The 15163-nt window shown below is 38.8% G+C and overlaps 1 protein-coding gene across 2 annotated transcripts; it reads right to left on the bottom strand.

The window, feature by feature from the left end:
* Positions 1–5014: 5014 nt before the first annotated feature.
* LOC147312192 (uncharacterized) lies at positions 5015–10263 on the bottom strand. 2 transcript variants are annotated; one of them, XM_086263654.1, is made up of 10 exons: positions 10203–10263; positions 8769–8868; positions 8323–8469; positions 7909–8090; positions 7529–7665; positions 7314–7407; positions 6717–7049; positions 6354–6528; positions 6140–6264; positions 5015–5941 (listed from the first exon to the last, which is right to left on the bottom strand). In XM_086263654.1, exons 2-10 carry the CDS (start codon positions 8851–8853, stop codon positions 5615–5617), a joined length of 1605 nt encoding a protein of 534 aa, XP_086119780.1. In that variant the 5' UTR covers positions 8854–8868; positions 10203–10263; the 3' UTR covers positions 5015–5614. The 2 variants fall into 2 exon arrangements, with proteins under 2 accessions (XP_086119780.1, XP_086119781.1); XM_086263655.1 differs by lacking the exon at positions 10203–10263 and having other exon boundaries at positions 8769–9154.
* Positions 10264–15163: the final 4900 nt, after the last annotated feature.

Genomic DNA, 15163 nt, shown 5'->3' with positions numbered 1-15163 from the left:
GGGAGAAAAGGGTAAGGTTTGATAGACTAAACCCTTACACACAAAACTTGAAAAACCTAAAGAGTGTGTGAGACTGCTAGCTGTGTTGTTCAGCAATATACTCATCTACAAATATGTTACTAAAGAAACTGCAAACTATGAAAGGAATCTGGATTTAAATAGAACATAGTAGTGCTGTAAACACTAGTATTAGGTGTCTATGGAACAAATCTCCTTCAGCGTTCAAAATGACCAAAGTGAGGACTACAGGCGTTTCTCTCAGTTGGTTGTGTTCAGGGAAAAAGCAGCTAAATACACTGAGACTGCTCCACATTTGTTAGTGAGTTAACTCTGGATATTTGTAGGTTTTGTCAAATTTGGAGTGAACAAAAGCAGAAAAACTGTAAAAGATGCAGACAGTGAAAGCCTAGTTTATTTTATGAATACAATGAAACATTTTACAGTCCACAGAGCAAAGTAGCATACACGATAAATAGATACACATAACACAGACTGTGAGAAGTAAAACTCATCGTCTTACCACATGTTATATTCTGTAAACTTAAAATAAACCACTGAAATTAGTGTTTAGTGTTTTAAAGTCATTATTAAAAAACATGAGTCAACATTACTGAAGTGACACTTTAACGATGCTTCATATCACAGTCTTTATGATGATAAAACATGTTCTCTCATAGTAGATGTCTGTGCTGACACTTGTCATGAAAATGTCCTGAGCCAGGGTTCCTCTTGGATTACCATTGATCATTAATAGGACGCACAAAAGATTTGTTGCGTTATCCCCATAAACAACATGCTTTTATAGAAATCATTGTGACACAAATATTTAGATTCTTGTTTCACAATGTGCCTGAACTCAAAATCTTTAGAGTTTCATATTTATAAAGTATCGCAAAGAATACATTTATACCATTGTACACAGCAAATCCAGCATGTCCAAATTAACACTGTCGGATTTGATTTCAACACTATTAAAGTGTCTATATGGGTCCACACCAGAGAGTGTTAATTTAACTCTTTTTGGAGAGTTGGTACGTTAACTCTGATTTAGTGTTAAACACCAAATCTGTCTGGAGTTGATAATTTAACACTTGGTGTTAAGAGTTTATATATTAACTCTCAAAGAGTATTTTAGTTTAACTACGTAAGAGTTATCTTCTAATTCATTCTAAAAAGCGGGAATTTTACTGTTCTGAACTTCTAGAAATTTCTTTTGGAAATAAACATTTACTAAAAGACGTAATGGTTTTTGAAAAACATTTATTCTGAACTGTGCACCACAATTTCAAAACATTTTCTGAAAGATGTAACAGTGTACATGTTCTCACTTTCATTAGAATTTTGTTTATCAAAAGGTCTGACATGGTAAATGCAAATAACAGCATTCTCAACACTTATTTCTTCAATACAATATGCATGTCCTTCATTCATCCCTTTGTGGAACTTCAACGCACTTCTGCTTTCCCCCATATTCCATCTTCACAAGCATATCCTGTGTGGAGATTGAATAAAAATTAGTTGACACTAATTAATGGCACAAATAATCCAGTAAACAATTGCAGCACAGTAAAAAAAAAAAAAAAAGGAATCCTCTTTGAGCCATTACTTGTGTAAAGTATTTCCCCAAAAGACAAGGACACAGGCAACAGGTAATACTGAACTAAATGTAAAACCTCAACCTTTTTCATTTTTACCTAAACCGTGTGCACAAAACTCTGGAGGGATCTATGCTAACGTAGAATCGAGTCAGGACGTCAGCTACTGTGGTTTGCTCGTTTTTTTATGGGCGATCATTTTCAGGCTTCAAGTAGCACCATTATACCAACATTTCACATTCTAGACATTGTTTTAGGTGTATTTGACCAAAAGTTTGACTGAAAATTCACATGCAAGCTTTTTTCAAGGCTGTGGTATTTGCCCGCAAACAATACCTTTGAGCTAGCTAAGACAGAATATTATGCTATCAGCAACATGGCTAATGCCTTTCACACAGATTTGTCTCAACTCCAAAGAGCCACAGAAGTAAAAGCTAATAGAAATAATTGAAACAATCTTTGAAAAAATGACTTACCAAGCATGGCAAACAACTCAAATATGTAGAGCAAAATGTTCTGAAACGGCTTCACTTCAGCTTCGATTGGAGCCGTGCTGGGGGCGGAGTCTGTGAATTTACTCTGTTGGTGTCATAGCCCCTCTAGGAGTTCAGAGTTAAGAGGTCAAGAGGTCGAGCCCCGGCTTGGACAGTCTCGGTCGTTGTGTCCTTGGGCAAGACACTTCACCCGTTGCCTACTGGTGGTGGTCAGAGGGCCCGGTGGCGCCAGTGTCTGGCAGCCTCGCCTCTGTCAGTGCGCCCCAGGGTGGCTGTGGCTACAATGTAGCTTGCCATCACCAGTGTGTGAATGTGTGTGTGAATGGGTGGATGACTGGATATGTAAAGCGCTTTGGGGTCCTTAGGGACTAGTAAAGCGCTATATAAATACAGGCCATTTACCATTTACCATTTAATGTTTCCATTGTAACACCTCCAGATTTGACATACACAGCAAAATCTCCAGTGTTAATTCAACTCCTATAGTGTTAAAGTTAACACTTTTCCAGTGTTTATATAATTCTCACTGGTTTAGAGTTAAAGTAACACTTTGCAAAGTGTTATTATTTTAACTCCATTGTAGTGTTAAAAATATAACACCCATAGTGTTAGAATTTCACTCTGTATGGTGTGAAGTGTCTTCACTCAGAGTGTAACTACCTAACATTTATAGTGTTGTTTTAGGACACTGATAAGTGTTCACTTTTACACTGGCTTGGGTTAACTCTTTTCACTGAGGGTGTTACTACACAACAACTATGGTGTTATTTATGACACTTTTAAGTGTTTATTTTCACACTGGATTGTGTTGACTGTTTTCACTTAGAGTGTTATTCTGTAACCTTTACAGTGTTATTTTGGCACTTTAAAGTGACATATATGAGCTTTTAAATACTAGTCTGTATTAATTGTCTGAATACAAAAATGCATTAAAGTGCAATTACTGTATGACTACTGTGCTACATTCAGTGAAAATCCTTGTTAAGTCCCTTTACAGGATAAAAGGAGAAAACATAAAATTGGTCACATAAGCATTTTAATAAATATTAAATTCCAAGCACCATACAGCATACGTTCACAACAAAAATAATGGCACAATGTACAGACCATCATCATCACCATAAGCACTTTGCAAATCAAAGGGCTTGTATATTTCAATACAGTCTGCTTTAACAACATATTTTTCATCCGTTTCAAACACTTTATAAGCATGGCAATGTTCACTGAAATTTTCAACCACAAGCTTCTGAACTATGAAGTAGGTGTGACTATTGACCAAAACTATTGTTTTTATTCTGCAAAACACCGGCATCTCATGTTCAGAACCACAACAAATGACCAATCCTGTTCTGTACTCAGTCCCATTAATGTTAACCCAATTAGCAGAGAAAGCCTCTTCTGCAACAGCAGGCAAGCCTAGGGAGATCATTTCACTATTTTCCTCACTATCAACATCAAATGATTTCAAGGGCCCATACTCAACATGGCTTAAAGGACATGTCTCCCACTTGTATGCTATGGATGTTTGATGTTTTTTGGCAAGTGACACTGTGATGTTCTTAAAGTTCTTAAGGGTGTCTTTGAACACCCTACGTTTAGCCTCACCTCTCATGCTCCATACATGCAATAATGGCCCAATTTTTCTGATGCAAGTTGGGTAGTGCAACATAAAGTGGTGTTTGGGAATCATGTTCCTACCTGGATACAACAATTTGAACAAGTCATGATGTTCCATTGTTAAATGTTTTAGAAGCACAGTCATGCCATGTGTAACAGATGGAGAGAATATGATGTTAATTATTTGCAACAATAGCAATAGCATAGTCCAGTTCTGATTTCCTTCTGGCACAATATCACCAAAAATTAAAGGAATGTTTCTTATCAGACAAAGAGTCTGAATGGAGTTAAGACCTATACTATTACCACTACTGTCTAAGTTCACCCTTGTTGGACGATTTTTGGTCTCCAAGTAGCCATAGTCAAAAGCATAGATCCGTGACAAAAGAGCAGGTTTCGGCAGAAAATTGTCTGACAGATATTCCAACAGTAACTTTATCTCATATTGTGCTACCCCTTCGAGAATATCATGCATAATGTCCAAGGAAAAGTTCTGGCAAACATGAAAGAATTGAAGAGTGTTCAGTGTAGAATTCTTTCTTAAGCCAAACACATGTAGCTTTTGAGGATCAGATTGCAACTCACTGCAGTGCATTTCAAAAAGTTCTTTCCCTCGTAAGATGATCTTTGGATCATCCTCAGTATACACACTCTGTGCATCCTGTTTTGCAATTAAACACAAACGACAAAAGTAACGTCCACTGAAAGACTCAACAAAACCCAAAATTGAGTGCATCCCCAAGTTGTCCCCAGTTATCTGACATATAGTGCCATGGACCTTTTCAGATGAGAAGGGTAAATCAATGCCATGGCTCTCCAAAAACTTTATGTCATCAATCAGAGGCTGTAAAATAGGATCAAAGCCGTATTTTTTCACATCTTCTGCATGAAACAATGCAACCAAATGAATGTTCATCAATGCAGAATTTAACTTTGGAGGCAGATTTCTGAGGACAAAATAGATTGCACCAACTTTGTGAACACCACGTTTGGAACCAAGTGGATTAGCAGTCTCAAAGTCATCATAATAAAGCTGAATTTGCAAAGAAGTCTGTGGTTTTGAAAACAATGGATGAGACTTATAGTAACTCCCATCACAAAAGTCTTCATATCTGTCTTCTTTTGATACACATAGTTTAGCAAGCAGCTCGCAAATATAAGAATTGCGACATATAAATTTGATTGTTTCCAAAATTGGAATGTACACAAAAGTGTCTTTTACTGGTACCTGGTCATAAGTGCCTGATTTTTTTATTTAACCTTGTATCATAGCGTATTCCTAAAGTCTTTTCCACTGGATCCACAATTCCCCATTTTTCACGGAAATATGACTTTCTTTTAGCTTCAGTGTCGAACTTCTCAACTGGATTGTCAAAAGTCTCAAGACATTTTTCCACTGGAGATCTAACAGGATTTTCTGTTGGCACAACGTTCAGTACTTTATGTTTAAACTCACAGTGCAGTCCATCTGCAAAATCTTCCAAATCACAAACAAGTGATGACACAAAACTATTTGCCAAACCACTACCATTGAGTTTACCAATAATTTTAGTGCAAATTGCTTCAGAATTTTTTTTAATTCTTTGACCTGACCCATTGTTTTCAGAACACCCAACCTCTAGGCTCTGAGTAACACTTGTTCCTGCAACTGCTATGTCTGTATCTTGTAATCTGTCAAAATCAGCTTGAAATGACTCTGAGGGTTCTGCATCACCACTTTGACAACAATCTTCATCATGAACACTATTTAAATGTTTTTTTAAACCAGAATATGTAGTGAACTGACGGCTGCAACCATCTTGTGAACAAGCCAACTTAAATTTGGTGCTTGGATAAAAACTGTGACCTAGTCGCAAATGACTTATCAAAGCCTGACTGGTGCTATGCAGAGTTTGACAGATAAAACATTTAAACATGGTTCTCATTCAACATTTTGGCACGCAACTCACGAACACGTGGTGACTCATCTGTTGAGGTGGCATCAATGTTGAATATGGTGGTCTGCACAAAACTGTAGAGATGAACCAGTGACTCGTTGTAAGATAAGTTGAACACGTAGTGGGATTTGAAAAGTTCATCAAAAGCACTGAGTGAGCTGGTGGCTTGGCAGGGGATGAGCTGTTTGTCCACTGTGATGTAGAAGGTGTCAATGCTGTTCTGGGTTCGACCAACAGCGAGGATGTATGGTTGTTTACCATCTCTTGCTTGCAAGTGTTCATCAATGCTGCAGCATGACTAAAAACAAATGAGATATTGACATATAGGCCTAGCTTATACTTGCTGAGTATGAACCATTCATTCAGGTTGACATTATGTGCCTTGCTAACTTATTACAAAATACTAAGACACATACTTCATGGAGAGGAAAACTAAAAAGTGCAAAAACTGAAAAAGTGTTTTGTAGGATTTTAAAAAGTGAGACAACATATTTACCTTGTGAAAGTGCACCATTTTGTGTGCTGCATCAGTTGGACTTATTTTGGTTCTCCTCTTTCGTCCAGCTGTGGGTGGCAAAAGTTGAAGGAGTAGCAGCAGAGAGGCCATGTCACTGTCCCAGTCTGTGTATGGTTGAATTTATAAAACAATTTCAAAATGACAGGTAAAAATAAATATTATTAAAATCAAACAAGCATGGTGCGACGCCTACCATTTGCATCACTCTCTGTTGGTTTCTCAGCAGCTTTTATCAAACGACACAGGTCAGTTGACTGAGTCAGCTGTTTGGCTTCTTTAATAACCTTTGGCTTGAATGACATGTCCCACTTCTCAAGCAACTTGGTGGCTGTTTCAGCACCAAACAGCAGCAGGAAGTCTTGATTGACCTGTTCATCATACACACAGGACATAAAGACAGTGCTCAACATTGTTTACATTGCAATGTGATTTTGACCAATATGGGATATAGCCTGACTGGGATGACCAATGATCACATCTTTTACTGTTGCCATCCACATCAGCAAAACAAAAAAAAAAGGATTAACAGTTGAAAATATCAAGTGATTTGACTTACTAGTCCTTTGACATCCAAAAAGCGTGGAAATGTTTTGAAGACATCTGCAGTTCTTTGTGGATCATGCACCAGATCCTGGCGATGTTGGAACGTCATTTTCATCTTCTGAAATACACTTGCTTCATCAGGAGAGTGAACAAGAAATGAGATGGCCTCCTTGCAGGCATCTCCATCAAGTTGCTGAGGCAATGTGGTTGCTAATCTTCTGCGCTTAGGCCCTTGTTCTTGATGCACTGGGACTTCCTTCACTGGCCGTTTGGTTGTAGACCTGGACATGGTTTTGAGGCGCCACGCTACATATCCAGTGCCTTTCACTCCGTCGTAGAAATGCTCCTGTCACATTTAAACATAGATGAAAAATAAACATCAAATGCGATCTTACAGACTTTGCAGATTCAGCAAAAAGAAACCCAAGGACTATTATCATGTAACAGGTGCAATACATGTTAAACAACATCCACAATTTCAATACAGTTTTATGACAATAGTTATTACGAAAGAGGAATTAAGATTTCTCTTTTAAATCATTTAGCTGATGTAATTATTCCATGATGAAAACTAAATAATGTGCTGTTTTACAATCACTGCATGACTTACATAGCCGTTTGGAGAAAATGGATCCTTCAATGAGGGAAAGAGTGTAATTATTCCAAGGGCATATTTCTCCTTTTGCTTACGGGAGGGAATTCTGCTATAGAGGAAATACAATTGACAATGTTAAATCAGAAGTATGTGTCTTTACTGCAGTATACATTACAAGAATATTCCATATGGCCCATCTTTACTTTTTTATTAGGTACTATTACTCTTACCCATGTCTCTCAGTCATATCACTTGCCAATATGTTAACAAGCTGCCGCCGGGTGCGGTGGCTCAGTGAATTTTCGGCATTGTATTCTTCAAGAATTTCCTCTCCACCAGGTTTCCTAGTCAAGGCATTTTTAACCATCTGCTCATATAAAAGGGAAAATAATAACAATAAAAACTTGTTTGTCAGTAAAGGTGAAAGTTTAGAGGAATGTCAACAAACCTGTGAAAGACATATCTAGCAAGAAGCACTAACTTCTACTAACATTTTTTCATACAGGGCAAGTTGGGAACCACCATGTTTTGAATTTCAATTTGTATAACAATCTACAGTATAAATGGTGTCAACTCAAAAATACAAAAGACATTTTCTGTTCTCAATTACCTCTTTTGCAGCCTCTGACACAGAAACATTTGGTGCAGAACTGTCTTTGCTGGATCTACTGCGGCCTGCAGGAATGCCCTTTTCCCTGAGGTCACTGTCACTTGATGAAAGTGATATAGTGTCCGTGAGGGAAGATAATGTATCCGAGGAGGATGGTGTGGAATGAGCTAAAGGACAAAAATCTTTGGGAGAGATGATTTGGTTAACTTTCTTTAGGCTACTCCACAATGCCATTAATAACACAATTTCAATGTTCATGTTCAGACAACATTCTATACAAATATGACCCAGCCCTGTCCACTGTCATGTATATTGCATGAAGACAGGTCAATGTCATCTGCATCAAGAGCAAAAGAACTTGGCTCTACATTGAGTGGGCTATACTATGAAAATTTAAGTTATGATAACATTTACCTTCATCTGAAATCTTTTCACGTATTGTCAGGCATAGGTCTGGTTGGGCCTCCAGTAACTCCAGAAAAATGTCTTCTTCGACAGCTGTGTCAGTTTCATCGAAAATATCAAGGTCAGCAGCATCCGGAAGTCCAAACTTGGTTTTGGCTTTACAAAAAGATAAGCATAATGTCACCTAAAACGCCTGAAAAACTTTTTTAAAAACTAATTTTGACTTTTTTATTTAGCTAATATTTATTAACAGCTGTTTTACCTGTCTTTAAAATGGTTAAATTAGACAAGTCTGCAGCAACAATATAGGCCTAGGCCTACTGCTCTGTACTGTTTTTAATGTCACACATTAAAATAAAATGTGTTAACATTTAATTCGTTTTTTAAATAGATGAGATGCAAACATGATGAACTGATACATGTGCAACAAATTTTGTTCTGCCAGGTTATCTTACCTTCACTGATGAATTCTAGATAAGTGAATCCTGCGTGCAATTTAATGTACTTCTTTACATTGAGGTATTTCACTTTCAGCAACATGTCTTACAACAGCACCTGGTGGAGAGAAGGGGGCACAGAATATTTTTTACCATATATTTAAACCATAGCTTAAGTGGCAACAAATCCGGACAACTTTAAGAAAATATTAGGCTATACATTGTGTGATGATCTGTGAAGGGGTGACAGACCACTTCAACCTCAGGAACATAATTTGGCTTCCCCCTGCGCACTAAAATAGCTGAACTTGGGTACACAGAAATAGCATCCAATGAATTATCCACCCATCCACATGTTTATAAGACGACAACGGCGATCTTCTCGTCTGCACGCAGGCTAGATACTTAGTTCTGCTATGTTGCGAGTAAATCGCTGTAGCCTACTTGGGGAAAAGCATCTCTGTTTAAACCATGTCAGGATGATAATCCACATAAAATTTCCTGTTGAACGCACACCTGCCTTCATCACGCTTTCACTTATGACAACAAATATCCCTTATACTGTAAATTAATGAGTGCAAGTCTTACATTTATATCGGGAGTTTCTGACACATGCACAGCCGTCTGGCTAGTTGCTACTTTGTGGTGGTTGTTTTGTGACACGACATGCTAGGATTATCAGTGGAGGCGACGTCAACGACCCTCAGTCGTTATACCGCTTTGTCTTAAACACTGGATGGTAGCCTATTTCACTAAAACTGTAGAAAAGGGGAAAATGTTCCCTTAGATTAGGCCTACTACAACATGTATGATATATCCTAACCGTTAGCAAGCAATCCATGCACAAACGCAGCGCGCCTTGCTTGGTCACTAACATCTAACAGAATTCCATAACCCCCTGCCACTTCAAAGATTTGTAGGCTAGGCTACTGCTAAACTCGCTGGTAGCACGTGTAATTAGCCTATCTTGACGCTTTCCAAAACTTGACTTGAACGTCTCCATGTGATTGTTTAGTTCACTTTTAAATAGGATATTTCTGAGGCGAATGTTCGCTTCCCTTAAAAGCAGTGGGCTAAACGCATTTGTCTTAGCTGCCAGCTAGGCTACCACAAATTCAAATTTTAACATTACATTTAACATATCCAGAGGATAGCTAACTCCTCCCTCGTTTCATTTAATAAGCATTGAACACTGGAAAGCATTTCTCTTATGACATTAGAACTAACTAGAATTGAGAATTATATTGAGCACGCATTTATTTTCGCTGCAATATTAACTTGTTATAGAGGATAGTTTAGCTACCTAAGCTAACGAATCCCATCTCTTACCGCAGATGAATACACTCCACATTAGGAAAATATTGCATGCTTCTGATAAATAATGTTATAGGCTAGTTAGTTACAATATTTAATAATGATAAAATAACATAGGTCTTGTTGTATAGTTCTTACCTGAACAACCTCCTCGATCTTGACAGCAAACTTCTGGCGGACTCCTCATGCCCATGAGCGCGAAAAACCCGGATGTGGAAATCAACTCCAAATGAGTGTTATAGTATTGACTCTTTGAAATAACTCCGGCTACAGAGCTTTTTCAGCACCGTTAGTGTTACTGTAACTCTCAAACCAACACTTTTCAACTCGAAATTTTTAACACCAGTAATTTTAACTCACATCAACACTTCGGATTTTGCTGTGTAGAAACACTCATTTTTAACACTCGATTTTAATTACTATCATTTTACACCTCAGAGTTACATTAAAAGAATGTGACTCTACTTAGAGTAAAATTAACTCTACTTTTGCAAGAAGACTATTAACACCAAAACATTTAACACTTTTGAATTTGCTGTGTATGAGCTACGCTTCTTGTAAAAAAATAAACTGATTGGTAATGCGTCTGAGAAAATGAATGAATATGAATGAATGAATGAATATGAATGAATATTCTTTATTGTCATTGTCACAAGTACAATGAAATTGAAAGATGTCTCCGGTCAGTGCAACATCACGAAAGATAAATACTTAAAAACTATAATAGATAGGATATAAAAGATAGAAATACATATAATATACAGTATTCTCATACAGTAAATACACCCAAGCAATCCAGGCCTAAGTCCCCATACAGACACTCAACATACGACCTAGTTGATATATCACTCAAACAATCAATCACTCAGAATCAGAATCAGAATCAGAAAGGGTTTTATTGCCAAATGTTGAGCAGGTTTACAACATTAGGAAATTGCTGCGGTGCTTCAGTGCAAACATACTGTCATAAAAATATAAAAATAAGACTAAGAATTAAAAGTGCTAAGTGGATAGATATATACATGATATATACATGAGTGCAGGTGGTGATCAGTGCCAAACATGGAATGATGCAGTGAACACAGCGTAGGGTCATGTGTTAGTGGTGGGAACAGTCATACGGTTATTGTTCATGTGTCCGACAGCAGAGGGGAAGAAACTGTTCTTATGGCGAGAGGTTCTGGTGCGAATGGACCGGAGCCTCCTGCCTGAGGGGAGCAGGTCAAACAGACTGTGTCCAGGGTGAGAAGGGTCAGCTGAGATCCGAGCTGCACGCCCCAGGACACTGGGGCGTGCAGCTCAGTCAATTTGTTAGCGCATCCAACAAAACATGTCTGAAAGCATTCCAACATCAAGGGCACAAATGACAACAGGGGCAATGAAAGTCATCTACTTTTAGTAGCATTGAGACATGATATTGCAATTGGGTAGAAACTGTGTTTGAGTCTGTTAGTCCTTGTGTATGTTGTTCTATACCGTTTACCTATACCGTTTACACGGGGCGATCGTGGCTCAAGAGTTGGGAGTTTGTCTTGTAATCGGAAGGTTGCCGGTTCGAGCCCCGGCTTGGACAGTCTCGGTCGTTGTGTCCTTGGGCAAGACACTTCACCCGTTGCCTACTGGTGGTGGTCAGAGGGCCCGGTGGCGCCAGTGTCCGGCAGCCTCGCCTCTGTCAGTGCGCCCCAGGGTGGCTGTGGCTACAATGTAGCTTGCCATCACGTGTGTGTGAATGGGTGGATGACTGGATATGTAAAGCGCTTTGGGGTCCTTAGGGACTAGTAAGGCGCTATATAAATACAGGCCATTTACCATTTTACCTGAAGGCAGCAGTTCGAACATGGAGTGTCCAGGGTGTGAGGTGTCCTTTATGATGTTATGGGCTCTTTTGAGGCAGCGGGAACTGTGTAGGTCTTTCAGTTTGAGGGGAGGGCAGCCGATTGTCCTTTGGGCAGCGTTGATTACTCCCTGGAGTGCTTTCCTCTGAGCCACTGTGCAGCTAGCGTACCATATGCCTATGCAGTACGTTAGTATGCTTTCGATGGAGGCTCTGCTGTGACCTTCCTTCTGTGAGGGCACACACACACACACACACACACACACACACACACACAGAGCGAGAGAGAGAGGAGGAGATCATTAATACAAAGGATTGGAGCCGTTTTTGGATTTTCACTTGTTGGCTTTAATATGAACAGTCACATAAAATTCATTCCAATTTTTTGTCACGGTTCTGGGTCAGTTTGACCCAGTATTTTGAGTTTACACTGTTAAAAGTCCGCTTGTTCATTGTAACTGTTTATACTACGTTACCCATGATGCACCTCGGTATCTGTACTTCCGGTTGGGAACGTGTTCAGCGCAGTTCTGCACAGATGAGAGGTGTGTCGGAGGATAACGTATTTACTTGCATTCCTGTGTGAGTTAATACTGTGTGCGTGCTTACCATATGACCACACACACACCCATAGACACACTCACACCCCCTTTACCTGCATGTGAATCCTATAATGCCTCCCTACCAACGCTGTACCTCCTGTTGATGTCATCTGCCACCTCCTTAGTAAAGTTATTTGAACTACATCACTGTGGAGTACCATTCCTTCTGACCGAGGACGACTCAGTTGAAGCGTGATCGGCAATCAGTGCAAACATACATTACATACACAGTGTTCTCTGTCTTCTTAGTTTTCCCAGTCTCAGTGTCCCCTAGTGTTTTTGTTATGCCTGCAGCCACAATAAAGGCTTGCCTTATTTTGGAAACCTAGTTCTGTCTCCACCGTGTCTGCTCTTGGGTCTACCTCATTCCTCACGCCGGCGCGCCCCGCCGTGACATTTTTAGCCTTTGCTTCAATTAAGATGTTTCTTTAAATCTACAACAGCTTCCTTTTCAAAAAGTTTACTGACATAATAAGGAAGTAGCTATGGAACTCAGTAAGTATGAGCAACAATAGCTTAGGGACAGTTTCCACAATAAAGAGGATTTCATCATCTGCAGTTCGTCAAAAAAGGGCCGTATTAAAAACAATTCAGCAGACCCTCAGAGTGTGGATACAATCTGTTTTCAACTGTAGAGGTAGAGGTACACTTCATGTACTTATCAATATGCAGTTTAGAGGCTTGCATTAGAGGGCTTTGGTGCTTGGGCCTCTTTTATTTAGCATGGTTATACCTTTGTGAATTTAGCTATCATATGTTTGACATACAACTAAAAATTCGAAAATATATTTTTTTAAATCAGTAACTTTGCAAATTTAGAGGAATTGTTTTCGGACAACATATGTGTCACATTTTAAACAGGGTTTGAATAATCAGCACTGACCTACAGACAGACATTTATGCCCTGGGTTAACAGACATGCTTACCTTGTGAAAGGCCCTCGGATTTCTTGGAGCAGAGAAACATGCTGTATTGTTGCTTTTCTCTATTGTATAAGCAGCGCCCGACTGTCAGAAACGCTCTGTGCGGGTAGCAAAGTCGGCTCCAACGCACATTCAGGTGAAAAAATAAAAAGTTAAAACGATATACCTTGCGGCATTTGTGAAGTGCTGAGGAAATACTATGTGTCTGATGGGGTGTTTTTATATAGGTGGACTTGGTTTCAGTTGGGCTCTGAGATGCAGATATAAAGAGCAGGTTGTAAAGAGAAAGGTGGAAAAACTATGGTGGTTCGGTTAGTCAGTAGGATGTGTAATTGTCTGCCTGTAGAGATAAAGGTGTGGGGTGTAAGAAAATGTGAAAAACATTTGGAGGCTCAGTTGGACATGGTTTCAGTTGACCTCTGACATGATAAGATAAGATAATGGAACTGTTTGTAATTAAAAAATGTGGAAACTATGGAACTATAGTTGGGTTGTGTGCTGGGATGCTCTTGATAAGGGAGCCTCTTTTATTGTTTCATGACTTCTTTTGCTGACTGTTGGGGGCCTAACTGTAACCCTCTCTGTCTAACTGTTGCAGAGTGTGACTAGGTGTGAATATGTGGTTTTAGAAGTATCACAAGAAAAGTTTATTTCTAAAGGAATACCTATTCTTGTTTGTGGTACTCTATTTAAAACTATTAGCCTCTGTGTCTTTTCGGAGCGCTAAAGAAAAAAGTAAAATGCCCCTAAAGTAGTTAAATCATCTATGTGTAATCATCGAGTCTTACTGTTGCAGTGTGTTTGTGACTAGTAGATAATCATAGGGCTAGTTGCATTAAAGGAACATTGGGGTTGATACAGTGCTAGTGTGACTAGGTGTGAATATGTGCTTTTAGAAGTATCACTGTTTATTTCTAAAGGGATACCTGTTATTTGCGGCACTCTGTTTGAAACTATTTGCTCCTAAATAGCACTAAAGAAAAAGCAAAATGCTCCTAACTAGTTAAAATACCCCTAAACTAGTTAAATTAAATCATCTATGTCCAAATAACAGTGCTCTGAGACCTATACAATCCTTTAAAAAGAGTTTAATTAAAACACATAATGGTTTCTGTGGGGCAAAAAAAGTACAGGTATATTACTACTGATAGCAATGTTGAATATTATTACACAGGAAACAACTACACGTAAAATAATCACACCGTGACACCTCTGCCTTTGTAAATACCCGTGTAGGTGTGGCTGTAGCATAAAAGAGTTAGTAGTTTATTTTATTACTAACTGTAATTTATTGCAGATTACTTGTATTTGCTTAATTGTTTACTAAATGGTTGAGGTGTGAAATAAACCACAATGGAGCAAAATATGGGGGTGCGTGGTTGGAGGATGTGTTTGTGCGTGCATGTGCGCGGAGAGGGGGCAAACATTTTTCTTGTAAAACAAAGGGGGGCCTAGCAAAAAAAAGTTTGGGAACCACTGTACTAATCCAAAATACTCAAAGCTTCATAGAACTGAAACAAACATTTATTTTTAGCTCCATTCTGCTGCTGATACATACTTTAGGTTTCTGAACATTAAACTTGTTGCTGCCTTTCATAGTGTGTAACTTGAAGGCCCCGAGTACTTTCTCCCACACTGAAAACACTGGGATGATAACATTATTTGAACATTACCTAATAAGACTGATTCAGCACAGACAGTTATGTTAAACTTTCCTAGCAGTCCTTCACAAACAGGGAA

Source organism: Aulonocara sp. 'chitande type north' Nkhata Bay, linkage group LG15 (assembly GCF_057382095.1).
Source record: "Aulonocara sp. 'chitande type north' Nkhata Bay isolate Kocher_YH1m ecotype deep benthic linkage group LG15, A_spYH_male_GT1.1, whole genome shotgun sequence".
Taxonomy (NCBI): domain Eukaryota; kingdom Metazoa; phylum Chordata; class Actinopteri; order Cichliformes; family Cichlidae; genus Aulonocara; species Aulonocara sp. 'chitande type north' Nkhata Bay.
This window is presented reverse-complemented; position numbering and strand designations above follow the sequence as displayed.